This window comes from Onychostruthus taczanowskii, unplaced genomic scaffold (genome assembly GCF_017590055.1).
Source record: "Onychostruthus taczanowskii isolate IOZ18803 unplaced genomic scaffold, ASM1759005v1 scaffold42, whole genome shotgun sequence".
Lineage (NCBI taxonomy): Eukaryota > Metazoa > Chordata > Aves > Passeriformes > Passeridae > Onychostruthus > Onychostruthus taczanowskii.
This window is the reverse complement of record NW_024501682.1, coordinates 5503586-5518164: the sequence shown is the minus strand read 5'-3', so window position 1 is coordinate 5518164 and position 14579 is coordinate 5503586. Positions and strand designations below refer to the sequence as shown.

The following is a 14579-nucleotide window of genomic DNA, read 5'->3' as shown; positions in this document are numbered from 1 at the left end:
TAAAACTCTTTGAGATGTGCCCTGAAACACCAAATATTGGGATGTGTGTACAATTACCTGTGACGTCCCAGCAGCTGGTTTCCCTCACTGGAAGTCGTCAGGCCGAGCCTTTGGCCATCTCAGTATTGCCACAGCACGAGTTGCGCGTGAGGCCTTTGCCACGGCCTTGTAGGACTGCTTTTGGCAAACGTGCTCCAGGATGACCACAAGTCTCATCCGAAAAAAGTTTGGCTATAAATACTCATGGAAGACCTGGGAGCAACAGGGAGCACTGACACTCTCTCCCAGGCCGGCTGCTGAGGACAAAGAGTGAGCTGACTCAGCCCACACGCTGCGTGATAATGTGACAGAGGGCGAGCACACAGGCAGCGTAACAGGCCACCAAACAGCACTGGATCCCAAGCCAGACGTGGCAAGCAAGGAATAAAGGAGACTCAAACTTTCTTTCCACAAATACATAACAAGAAATCTCTTATTTGGAGCAGTGACCTAATGCCAACACTGAACAAAGCACAGCTGTGTTCCTGGAAGACCATGGTCTTACGGAGAGAGTCCAGTGGAACAGCTGCGGCCTCACAGCCATGCTGTGGGAAATTTTAAGGAAAGAGGTAAGCCTGCACTATCTATGGCCACCTTCCCCATGTTGCAGTTTCCATGCAAACAGCATTCAAATGCACAGCTCAAAAGCTGCAATAATTTGACAGGATGGTTGAGTGGGGAGCTAGGGCTGGGGGTGCATTCCACAAGATATTCCATGAATGCTTCCCAGCCCCCCACCACAGGCAGTGCTGCCTAACCCAGTCCACTGTTTCTGAGTCTACCTACCCAAGTTCTCACAATAAATCAAAACAGCCCCTCACAGCTTTCCCTTACATCCCCATTGTAAACTCATATTAATTTCTCATCTCACACAACAGCATTTAATCACTGTAGAATAAACCAATCGAATCAAGACAAAATATAAGTGATTAAAACCTGCAGCTTCAAATTCTGCATTTCTAGATCTACAAGCTCACCTACACAAATTCGTAGGTGACATGCTGATCCAGGTCTGGATCTCATACAAGGGGAATCCCAGCCCTGTCATTTTTAACCTGGGTTCCAGAACCAGTTGACCTAAACAGGAGCTGGCATGCAATGATCCTGATGGGTCACTTCCAACTCAATTCTATTCTATGATTCTATAACCCATCACACACATGCCAAGCACATCTTCTAACTTTCACCTAATGTCTATGCTGACCAACAACTGCACATGACAGAGATACATACACACAAGTTAAGTTAGCTGTAGAATTTGGAAGGTGATTCTGTACATAAACACATTGTAAGAAAGTTTTAAACTTCTTTTGCATGTTGAAGACATTTGCCTAAGGTCTTTCAGTCTTTTCCTCATCCATGCAAATAGAATGTCTTGGCACAGAGAAACATCCCCCCAAAGTACAACATCATTTTTACAGGAGCAACATCCATTTCCACAGACTCTCCACTTGGTAGACAACCCTACTATCCCTGGAATTTGAATAAATTATGAGGTGCAGTATTTTGCAGTCCCTTGGAGAGAGGGGAGCAGGGCACTGTTCTGCTGAAAGCTCACATTCCTGGAAGCCCTCACATCAGCACACTCCTTGGTAAAGATGCAACAACACTTCCAGGTAGCTGCTTTCATTACCCAGTTCACCAGAGTAGTCCAAGCTTTGCTGAGTGGCATTTTAACCACACTTAATATTTTCATCTTGTCACTTTCATTATAGGTGGTGTCACAACCAGCTCTTTGGTTCAACAACCTTTAGATAAAAGAGCTGAGACCTGGACTTGCATTGTGGAAGGTGGTCCCAAAAAATTTCATGCTGTTCAAATAGAAAACTAAAAGGTTCCTCAACATCCAAGATAAAATGAGATGATTCAGATATGTGTATCAGCAGTTTTGGGAAAAACTGTAATTAGCACCAACCAAACTCAGATAAAACAGTAAAGCAAGTGTAAAAGGCAGTTTTGTCAAGAGAGGCAGTGCAGGGAGGGCCAGCTAGAAGGGCATGCATTGCTCACCCTTGTCATCAATTTGACAGCCAGCAGAATGGTTGCTATGGGCTCAGCCATCTGATCTTCATAGGTGTCTAATCCAATTAAAATACTCGCTAAGGAAAGGTTTTAAAATAACATATAGAGATGAAAATTAAAAGGGAATGAAAGGAAATGTTTCTAAATCCATAGGATTTCTAACCATTGCAGGATGGAGGAGAAAAACAGTGTTTGAGCAGCAAGGAGGGCCACAAACAAACTTTTCACTAAGAAGCTCAGACATCAAACAGTGTGCCAGCAGGAAAGGGAAGAACATGTCCCTGCAGAGAAGTGATGACTAAACTTGAAGGAGAGAATCTAATTACTTGGCTTAAGCATTCATTGCTGCCGTTAATTAGGGTATCTCCCAACAGAAAAGCCAAGTCATGATTTAATGCTGAGGACCATATGACTAAGGGCAATGAATAGCGCTTTGAGTGGAGATGCTGATTTAAAAGACGGTGAGCAACTCTGATGCATAGTGTTGATCAGTGTCTATTAGATTGTTACTGATTAGTTAATTGCTTAGTTATTTTTGGCAAAACTTGCTGTACCACAACAAATTATAAGTTATTACTGAGTCAAGTTAAAATGGACATAGTAAGACTAGACAATGTTTTGAGAAAACCAAGAGGAGCCCTTTGAAACAACCTGAGGGAGGCAATTATACTGCAGAAATTCTCCTTAAAGAAACTGAAGGCAGCTCACTGCTCAGAGTGCAAATTGCTCATGATACGGGTACAGACATTATCTCTGTACTCCAGGAGAAGGCAGCCTGAGGAGAGCCCTCTTCCATTAACCAAGGCAGATGGGCACAATCTCCTATCTTGTACATGACGAAGGGGATGCCAGAATTGGCCCTATTAGGATGGAGGGATTTGGTCTGTAGGCTTACTCAGGAAGGAGCCAAGCCAGATTCTCTCCTGTCACCCCAAGACTTCTGGCTAAAGGATGGTAGTAAAAGCTCTCTAACCACAGGGCATGGAAAGCAAGGTTGGCCACTAGATCCATTCTCTACCTGGTCTAAAATGGGGATCAACTCTTGTGCCTAACCCCTTCTCTTTCCACCTACAATAGATATCCCCAAGGAAGCCAAGGAAGATTGAGCCACATTCAGAGCCTCAGACCATCCTAGGCTGCTTCATGAGGCGGCACTGGTCTGAGGAGGAGCATAAGGATTAGAAAAGGAACCTTTCCATTTCAATGAAGAAGTTCAAATGGCTGGAAAGCAGGACTCAGGGGAAGCTCTGGAGGGCACCAGTGCCTGTGAAGCACATAGTGCATGCAGCAAGTTATGACCTGCTGGAAAGTGACTTCCAAGGCATCCACCAAGGGCTGCAGCCAAGTAGTGCTTCAGGGCGGTGCTCAACCTCTCTGGGCAACTGTATCTGTGGAGCCCGTGCCAGTCTTAAATTCCAGCCAGAGATACCAGACACCTGAGAATTTAAGGAGGTCTTAAAGTGACACAGATACCAGTCTTGGAAATAGCTCTTTCGAAGTTTGTGCTGAACTATTTACAAGCCCTTTTCCCCTTCTTTTCCTTTACCCCCCAATGTAACAAAACAAACAAACAATCAAACAAAAATCTAGTTGAGGTGACCCAGCATATAGATATAGATTAAGACTCCTTGAAGTATGGAATCAAGATGAAGCCAAAATCATTAAAAAAAAAAAAAAAAAAAAAAAAAAAAAAAGCTGAAGCTGTTGCTGTTTAATGCAAACACTTCTCCTCATAGAATGTTTTCCATTGGCTTTTTCCTGAACAGCATAAACACTGACAACACTCATCTGATGGTCAGCATTGACTCCACCACATCTGGAACAGTTTAAGCCACAGCCTTCATGCAAAGCCATGCCCACAAAGTCAGGAATGCAAACCTGCAGTTTAAAAGAAAAGCTTGATAGTTCAGGCTCAAATGGACATTTAGAAGAACAAGGATGAAAGCATCCTCCAGCCATAAGTACACAATGTGTGTCAGGCTGGGGGTGGCATTGTCACAAGGACTGCTAGGGCAGAAAAGTGTTTAGCTGAAGTATCAAGGTGCCCACATGCCCGTAGTATGAATGGCTATACAAGCAACCACTTGAAGGGAAAGTCTGTCTTTTTTCCTCTTGGCACATAATGAAACTGAAGACAAACGGTGCGTAAATAAAACAGGGTGCTTCTGTAGTACAGAATGATAACAATCTCAGCAATTCCTTGGCTCATGCCAGGAAATTCTCCTCACACACTGCTTGCAGGTTTGTCAGCCTTATCAGATTGGACACAAAAATTAAAATTACAAAAGCAAGGATTCAAAAGCCAGTGTCTCCACAATGGAGCTTCTAAAGAGCAAACACCACTTTATGTGGGAAAACCCAAAGTATGGCTTAACAAAGTCTGGGTTAGACCATAAAGGGGATATGGCACTCAGTGCCACACCACTGCATCCCTATGTATCATGTGCGTCATGTCAGCCATCCCTGAGCAAAACCACTGAAGTGCAAATACACACACTTACCTCAGCTCTACCGCTCGCTGAAGGGAGAGTGTCACACACGTGATGCTCCTCACTAGAGCACAAACTGTTTCACAGATGAATCAAGTATCATCATTCTTCTTCCACGAAAGGGAAACCTGAGCAGCATCACGTCCCACTTGCCCCATATTCAGCCAGTCTGATTCCAAGCAGTTCTTTGTGGTCTTGTGAAGTCTTTGTCCCACTCTTGAAATCAAGATGAATTTACTTATTCCTGCTAAAGTAACAGATGACAGCTACAACTAATGCTATCTGAAGATCAGAAACCCTGCAAATGGTGATTTTTATTCATTTGGTAACTTTATAGGAGAAGCTGTGAACCCCCCACTGAGGGTTTACAACTTTAACTTCCCAGATACCCTGCACCTGATGGGAGAGTGAAGTGAAAACAGTCTTCCAAACAGGTCATGTCAACATTACTTAATCCACACCCAAGCTATCAGATGTTGGGAAGCTCAGATGTGAAACCACCCTAATGCTCCTCACATCACCACCTGCTTTGGAGGTGAAGTGACAACACTGTTTTATGGATCCGTTTGTCCAGGTCCTCTGTGTTCAGTGGCAGCAATGTCACTTCAGCAATCTCTACTGTGCTTAGAACTCCTGCATTCAATCTAGGTAACCGAATAAATGCTTACTGGACACTTCGAAGCCCAAGAAAAACCCTATAGGAAAGGATTCTGCCCTGCACAACTTATGCTAGTGTAACAGACAAGTTCTTTGCAGGTTCTCTCCTACATCTATTCTATATATTGACATGTTCTCTTCTATATACCGGCCAAACCACAACACAACAGCTTTCTAAGAGACTCCTAAAATTCCCTTCCCTAGGAAAGTGTTGCAGAAGATACTGATTTTAGGAACTTTAGCTTCAGAATACCCAGTGATTTGAAACCCTTTTGAAGTATTACTGTGCCTGTACTTTCCTTAGCTAAATACATAAAATATTTACTATAATATTAAGATATCTGCCATAAGTTTTACAGAATTTGAGATTAATATTTCAAACCCCCCCACTACAACAGGTGAATCAATATTTCCATAACTTTCACTTCTTAATCAATTACAGATTTATTTCAGGTGAGTTTAAGACACATAGGCTTCTCCATGTACCAATGAAGCTAAAACTACAAGGGCGATCTCTATATAAAACAGCCAATACCACATGGTTTGTTTTCAGGGTTTCAGTTTTCTATTAGTTCACCAGTGATGAGATATAAATACTCCAATGAAGCCTAGACTAAATGTATTTTTAGGAGCAGTGGTCCAGAAAATATATAATTAACAAATTAAGAAGCCCAAAATAGTTCCACAGAGCAGCCCACGACACTTCTTCAGCTTGTCACATGGTTGTTGCTGTGCCCAGCTATAACTGCTCACCAGCAGCATTTTGCTCAGTTTTCATAATTAGCTATAGGGTTTGTACTATGCTTTCAGAGCAGCTCCCATCAGGCACAGAGGAGAAACGCTCTCACTTTAGAGGATGACATCTACATCTTCTGAAGACAACAACTATCAGTTTGTGGATCTCTTCACTCAAGTATTTTAGGTGAAAGAGAAAAGGACTCTAACTAACATGAGTTACTGATTACTTATCGTTCTTGACATGTGCAACTAAATACTTGTAAAACTATGCATTTACAGCATGGACTTAAACTCATTAAACCCACAACTTTTTGCTCCCAAACAAATATAAAAAGAAAACAATATGGCAGTTTATACCCCGTTTATTAAGACAGAGCCATCTATTACTTAATACACTGGTTGGGTAGCCATAAATCACATTATTTTCTTACTCTATTAAGATGCAAGACAGTTTGGCAACCAAATAACAAAGACAAATTAGGCAGGGTGGAGAAACATTTAAGCTGCAGTGAGTTAAAAAACATCTAAGCTGGGGAGACCTAAACCAGCACAGTTATACAAGGTGCTGGCATCGGGTGACGCTCGGCACGGCGTGCTTGCCAGCCAACTCCTCGAGTGCCCAGCGGGCCTGCCAGGCCCCTTCAACTGGAATGTCAGAAAAGGTCCAGGGACCGTCTGGATGCCACTTTTTTGGACATCTACCAAAGAGCGCACCACCAAAGCTACAGTTTTCTGTGTAGGGATCGCATAGTTCTTTGTAAGAATGAAGGCTTCTGGTAAGAAAGTTTATAGTGCAATCTGAATTAATTTGTGCCCACAGTGTCATTATTCATTTTCCCAAAACAGTTTAAATATAATTGTGTAGGAATTTGATGTCTCTGTAAAGATATTACAAAGCAGTGCTTATGCAGTTGGTGACTACATAGATTCAATTTTAATAAATATATCTCTTTTGCAAAACCACAAGTACGAAAGCAAGAAGTGACAAAGCAGCCAAGTGCTTCCGTATCTTCCGAACGCTATTAAAATTCTCAGGGCTCTAAGGAGTTCAGATACCCTGTCACACAGGAAGCACACCGCGTGTTCAGTTTAACAGCTGCTCAGGGAAGAGCAAAACCTATTTCTGCTTCCTCTTAGCCAACGTGCCACCAAGTTACAGCTCCTGCTGAGAAGTCAGAGAGGTTGCCTTACTCCAGACAAGCAAGTTCAGATATGTTTCTGCTTGTCAGCATAGCTGCGTGCTTAACATGGAAATTTGTAACGTGAGCTGTATTGCGCAGTTACACACTTTTTTTCCTACTGAAGACAAAAAAGGGTCAAGCACCAGGAGCTTCAGCTCATAAATTCATTGTGTTGGCCCTAGGGAACCTCGCTGGTAACAGCTGTAGCCTTAATGCAAATTTACAAAGTGAACACTTACTCAGCTCAAAAAGCATACACACAAGTTACCCTGATAACAACAAATACAGTATCAGGTCATCCTGTTGACAGACAACTTTTGTAAATGGAATTATTTTATAAAATCATAAATGGCAATGCTTCATTGAAATAACAGATTTAATTTGCTTCTTGAAACAACTATTCTTAAATCAGTCTGGCAATATGCAAGCAAATTAAGTAAGAGCACCAGATTTCTTTTCAGTTTTCAAAAGATTGTATGGTTTAAGTCATCAGGAGATTGTTTGGGTTTTGATTTTTCTTTTTTAAAGAGTTTTGATTTAAGACAGTAGCAGAGAAAACTTCTAAAAAGCTAGCAGAGAAAACTTCTAAAAAGCATCTTCAAAAGATCCTTATCTCATTGCAAAACATTCACTTTATGTATTTTGACATAAAAACATCAAACCTTTTTCTTTTCAAAGTCCTCATCAGGAGCATTTTCAGTTTAAAAAAAAAATGCTTAAAATTCAGACATTTGAAGTCAACTACATTCAAGAGATACAACTCATGGTCAAGCTAAATGATTCTCTGTACATCAATACTGCAAAAAGGAAAAGAGCAATTAGCAGTGTTACACCAAGCTCCATAGGAATTAATACTTTAAAAGCCAACTGATTTGATTTCTACTTAAAAATAAACAGGTATGAAAAATCTCTTTTGGTCACAGTCCAGATGCAACTGTTTAGGTAAGTTTGACGACAGCAGGAAAAAACACACCAATCAACTGGTCATAATATATAAGTGCAGGTGAAGATACAAATAAAATAGTCCTTTTAATTGCAAAGCATGCCATACACAGACAGAAAACAGACAGAATTTTTAGAATTCCAATATATTAATGCTCACCATATTGGTGCACTTCAGTAGCTTCAAAAAAGACCATGAATGTAAACATGCTTGGAGGCATCTTATTACATATAAATATACATGTGCCAGATACTTGCAGACTAAGGTTTGGCACATACGTGCTCGCTTCACAACAAAACTTTCAGAACATGAGGCTCAAAAAATGCTTTCATAATTTTAAATGTAAGCTTTAAATGTTTTAAGTGGTGAAATGCTATTTTAGAAAAGAATCAACTAAGATTCAGTTCATAGTTTTTCCATTAAATACTGTCTTTCAAGATGATAACTTTGGAAAAAAAACCTCAAAACCATGATGCCTGCAGATATATCTCTCTGGTACTCTGACAGTTGTCAATGTCTGACAATATCAACTTCTGACAATGTCAACTTCTGTCTTACATGCAATTCTGCAGCAGAGAAAAGTTTTAAAGCATTCTGCAAATATTTTAGCTCACACATGGAGACTGGAGCAAACAGGTTTTTTACTACAGAAATTCAGAATCCTTGCTTGTTTCTAAGTAGTGCCAAACCTTAAAGTTAAATATGGACTTAAGGATTTGAGTGACATCTGTAAGTCTTGACTTCATATTGTCAAACTACAGATGAACAGACACATCTTTTCACAACTCTATGCTTCTGATTTAACGACTATCATTTTGTAAGCAGTAAGTCTTCAAATGCAAATAAAATTTAGAAGTACATAAATGCAAAACATTAATTAGCAAATTATTTTCTTCACAAGTTCCATTCTGACAAGTAAATTATACAGACAAGTCTACTTGCCTTACAAGTATTTTCAAGAGTTATGCGTTTAAAACTGATAAACGCCATAGACCTGATGAAACTGCTAAGAGATCCTAAACTCATAGACCTTTCCTGGATACTCAAAGTATATTTTCCTTTCTCCAATTCCACAGGGACATAAAATACCTTTGGTAAGATTCCTCACAAAACCCTCCTACAGAGTAAGCACCTTCTATAGCTCTTTCTGCTGAAACAAGAATCACCTCAAAAAACCACTTGACAAGACTGAGGCTCAAAAACTCATCTGTCATGTAACCAAATTATATTGGAATAATACAAGAGTACCTTTTTACATTGAATCCACTTTTAAATTAAAAAAAAATAAAGCTGTGGTTTGTGCACCTCTTTAAGACATGTTTAAGGTTTTCTAAATGAAACCAGAATGAGAAACACAAATGAGAAATCAACTATTTGCATTCTCCACCTACTAGCATTTTAATGCCTTTAGAACTGAAAATGTATTCATTAAGAAATACACTGCAACTGGAATAGTCAACACTCAAGTCCACCAAAATTTAAAAAGTGATTCATTTTAGCATAACCACACTAGCAAATTATTCTGTGTATTTCAGTGAAGCAGAGCTTTAAAAAAGTTGTAGAGAAATAGATAATTCCTTTTTGTGTTTTAGGGGAGCAAATCTCTCAATAAAGATTGTTTATAAAAATGCAAGAGCAAACTTTCTGAGATAAGGGTTTGGGGTTTTTATTTTTTTTTTCCCAAAGATTCCACCACGTGATTAAAAATTAGATGAATGTGTATTCCTGACCACATTGACAATGTCACAGCTAGCTCATGACAAGCAACTGCAACGAGTGTAAATGAAAAACAGGTCCCTACACCGGGACAAAGCTTGGTTGCAGGCTGACTGTATGACACTAATATTGAAAGCAAGAATTGAAGTAAACTCATCTGGCATTCAGATCCGACTGAGGGAACAGTGAGAACGACACAGTGAAGGTACACTTAGGTGCAATTTCATGCTGGTGACTTTTTCCTCTTTTTATGCTTAGAGCAGATTTTAAACCAAGAGTTGCATATCCAATGACACATACACAATTCAAAACTTAAGAGACCAAGAGCACAGTTGTACACATAATTACATAAACTTAGTATTTACATATTCTAAACAAAGCTCCATTTTAACAGTTGAAGTCTTTTAACACATGAAAGAAGATAATCTACTACAAAGAATGCATAACGGGATCACAAACTTTCCACAAGCATATAAACACATGTTTTAAAGTGCTTTTCTGGGTGCTTCAGATTAACCCCTCGCAGTACGAGCTATTATGTAGTGCTGTTCCAGTCATTACAAAATTATTTAAATCACTCCCCTTCAGGTGCATTGTGAGTTCAGGAATAATGACAACACCATTGATTTAAAAGCTTTAGGCTCTACCAACATAAACGCATACACTACTTAGGTTCAGATGAAGTTGTCAAATACTTTGGTTTATCATAGCTTGGGATAAATATTTGATAGAACAAAAATTGCACCTCTCCACTTGAGTTAGTTTTTTTTTTTTTTTAACTAAAAAAATACCCCAACATAAATTGACAGTATTCTTTGGTAAAAACAGGACATTTGGCCAGCTTGTGTGTACATCTATTTATCAAAATAGCCTAAAAGTGAACAAATGCCACTGCTGTACTGTCAGTTTACAGGAATAAGCATTCCTCAGTGGGGAGTATTAAAATATTAACCTTAGCAGTTACCTATATAACAAGCTGAAACACCTTCAGCAACCATTACAGGGGATCAATAATGTTTTAGAACACTTTTTGCTTAACATTTATCCTTTGCATTACAAAAACCTGTAAAATGCTCTATGCCTGCAGACAAGTCCACTACCTTGCAGTGACTACAGAAACGTTATTCAATGGTGTACACTGTCAAGTTGCTGTAATAAAAACCAGGAATAAGATGTGTTGACCAACTAATATCAACTGCACAGGACTTGTGCATTACCTATCCTAAATACTAAGAAACACCTATTAAAAATTCATTTAACTGCTACAAGTTACGTGAATATATAAAAACAGAGCAGATATACAAGTATAACACTGAACATACTGTACTTTATTAGCACAAAAAGCCAGAACAAGGCACAGCAAGCAGAAAAATACATCAATAGAAGGGTTAGTGTAGCATACAAGAATAACGTTTATTGTACTTGCAGCCAAAATGGTTCCTACCTCGCACAGGTCACTGCCATAGAGAAGTAAGAAATAAAATACTGTAGCAGCTGGTAAAGAAACTAGGGAGCACTCAGAATCGGTACAAAACATTAAACAGGGGTCAGGGCATTCCAACAAAATTTTAGTGCAAAATATCTAAGATAGAACTACTTTTAAGTTCCATCTCCAAGTAAATAAGCAAACAGAAGTTAGAATCTTGTTTCTAAGTAATCTGTTGAAACTATTATCAGTGCATATTACTTTAAAACATTTTTAAAAGCGCAGATGGAAAGATATTTACAAATAAAGTGTAGCAGTACCTTTGAAACCTGACATTTGCTTCAGCTATGTCAGATTTTGTACTCTGATTATAATAATTCAACCATTTTTCATGTTCTCCATAAAAATATCAGACAACTTTAAATAATTAAGAATTTTTTTCTTGTCACTATTACCTTCCGTTGTAAGTTACTAGCAGTCAGGTCACCAAAATCTGTTTTGGAAAAAACCCACAACCTTCTGTTTCACAGCAATAATCTAATTCTGTGTCCTACCACAGAAGCAGCAATTCACACTGGAAGGTATTTTTAACTGAGACAGTATTACTTTTACTAACAATGCCACTTAAATCTCCAAGTGTTTGTAACAGAATTACAGTACTGAGCAGGCATATTCAAGTCTTAATGATTAGGAAACCTTATACACTGTGAAAAGCATGATTCATCTGTCAGCATCAAAGCACCATTAACTCTTAATGGACCGCTTCTAATGAACTGCTCTTCATTATAAGAAAATATTCACTAGTATTTGGAAACTTGTTTGTGAGCTAAATTATTACTTTGAGTTGAGGAAAGTTTTCAAGAAGAGAATTTTAAAAAAATACTTCAAATATTAGCAAAAATGCCCCTCTGATAAAGCCTTTCTTTAACAGCATTACACGAATGCCCCATGGGAAATGCCTCATAGTTTCTTCATCCAATTACTACAGCTATAAAAGGGAAACAAAATATTTAGAAATTAGCAAAAATATTTTCATTAGGCCTTAATGAAAAACGTGCAGAATTGTGTCTGCTTATTGTTTCCAAGAGGCATCAACTTAGTTTGATTAACAGCAGGCAGCATCTGACAGGATACTAACACTCAGCTTAAATAGGGTATTGCAGAAAAGCTAGACGTCATCGGTGCGCTTGCTGCAGTTAAACTGTAATACACAAAAAAAAAGCATGTTCCAGAAGCTTATTTTGAATTTCATTTACTTTGTTTTTATAGGTTCCCGCTCCAGCCATCGCACCCTGACTTTTTGTTTATAGTGATACTCCTTTAGAAAGTCTTGCAACATTGAGGGTAGGGGAAGGTCATCAATTCCATCGTACGTAGTGCACCTGCAGATTACCGCCCGGCAGATATACTGCAGGCTAAAGGGGAAGGTCCTGTTCAGAGATACAGTAAGCAATGGTTCAAAGAACATGCAAGAGCTGGGGTCCTTGTAGTGTTCCAGAAGCCCCGTAACGGTGGAGGAGTGGAACACACAGGGGTCATGGGCATCAAAGCTGAAGTTGTGGTTCCACTGCTCAATGCGTGCGTGCAGCGAGCGGTTGTAGCGGCGGAAGCTCACCGAGAAGAGGTAGTCCTCCTGTGCAGAATCCCTGAGCAAGAAAGTGCCTTCGGGTTTACCCTCCAGAAGCGCTTCTGCTTCGTAGCGGTCCATGACGCCCCAGTAACACGGGTTACCTGTGATCTGGAGCAAGTCTGGCACGAGGCAGTGGATGTAATCGATCTGAGTGTGCACTTTCCAAGCCCCCTGCCTGCTGATATGGCCATGGCTCTCTCCTGACATCTGACGCTGCTTCTGCCGGCGCGACTGCAGGCAAAGCGTTGTTGTGTCCTCTTCGGAGTCACAGTTCCCTGGAGGTGTTATGGTTTTGTCCCCAGTCAGCTCAGTCATACCAGGGGCTAACTTTGGTCCCAGTTTATACAAGGGATTTACCTGTGCTGTAGCTTCAAAAGTGTGTATTTGGGCATTGGGAGGGGGATCAACCCCTTCTTCAATACTAAGCCTACGTCTCTCTCTGAGTCTGTCTTCTTCATCTTCTGTGGAAACCAAGGAAGGGTCAAATGTGTCAAAGAAAGTTGAATGAGGGCTCACAGGTGCTGTGTGTTGTTTAATCAGATGCCACTTCTGGGCCAGATCTGAGCCTGCAGGAAAAGGGCATTTCTCCAGCATTAGTTCAGAGAGATGGATCTTTCTTTTGTTAGAAAACAGAGGTTTGGACTGTTTGCTGTAAGTTCTCATGGGAAAACACAGCCCAACAGTATCTTGCAGACGCTGTCGCAGAGAACGGCTACCTACTGTCCTGCTGGACACTGCGTCCATGTCATGGACTGAGCTCACCCCGTACCTTCTCTCCCTCCTCTGCAAACCACTCCGTGTTCTACCAAATCTTTTTTCAGTATCCAAGGAGCTCTGTGTTTTGGTAGAGCAGGAATGCTTCTTCTTCCCACCCCAAGGAGCATGCCGAGAATAAGAGTCCCTTCGAGCAAGCCTGGCTCCTGTGGTGACACATGAGTCATTCTCTTTCTCAATGCTTATTTCAACAATCTGAGGAATTTCTGTGACACAGTTTTGGTTCCGCCTTGCTGAATTCTTTGAAGGACTTAAGCCTAATTGCAAAGCAAAGTTTTCTCTCAAAGGGCTGCTGGGCTGTTGTTGAGTCAAGTCAGTTATCTGGATGGCTTTCTCTTTACCAGATGAGCAATTATTGGAGTTCACAACTATACTCTCATTTTGGCTTCCACCCTCATGACTAAAGAGGTTCTGGCACCTGTATTTGAAATTGTTCCACATCTTTCCCACTTTATCCATGGATTATGTTATCTAAATCAAGAGGAGAAGAAATATTAAAATAAAAACACAGTTTTAAAACATGAGGATACATCTTCAGTTATCAATTAAGTTACAGACCCAAGATGACTATTATTAACTGAATGCAATACATTTTTAAAAGTGCCCTAGTCTTTGTAGGGTTATTTGGAAGCAAGATGCATCACACCATTTTGACATTTAGAAAAATATCCATATTTTTTAATATTTTCTAAATGAGTATTTAGAAAAATCACCACAAAGAAAGTGTTTAGGAAATTGCAAACATTTCATTTACAAGCAGGCCCTCCTATTTTTCTGTAGGCATGTAGGTAGGTCTGCATATTTGTATTTGATGAATAGGAAATACACAGTCTAAAATTCTTCAATTAAGAAAGAATTTTTAAGTCATATGTTAGGTATGACTCCCTGATAAGCTTCCAATAAGCAGCAGTAAAACAAATCCTGAATAAGAACTGTTCAAGTCACTCCAAACTAGGAGAGCCGT

The 14579-nt window shown here is 39.8% G+C and overlaps 1 protein-coding gene across 2 annotated transcripts in view; it reads right to left on the bottom strand.

The window, feature by feature from the left end:
- Nucleotides 1-7487: 7487 nt before the first annotated feature.
- Nucleotides 7488-14579, bottom strand: part of SOCS5 (suppressor of cytokine signaling 5) — a 32526-nt gene continuing 25434 nt past the window's right edge. For both annotated transcript variants that reach the window (XM_041413575.1, XM_041413574.1), the window contains one exon: nucleotides 7488-14086. In XM_041413575.1, the coding sequence (XP_041269509.1) occupies nucleotides 12464-14074 (1611 nt within the window). In that variant the 5' untranslated portion in view covers nucleotides 14075-14086 and the 3' untranslated portion in view covers nucleotides 7488-12463. The remainder of the gene's footprint in view (nucleotides 14087-14579) is intronic.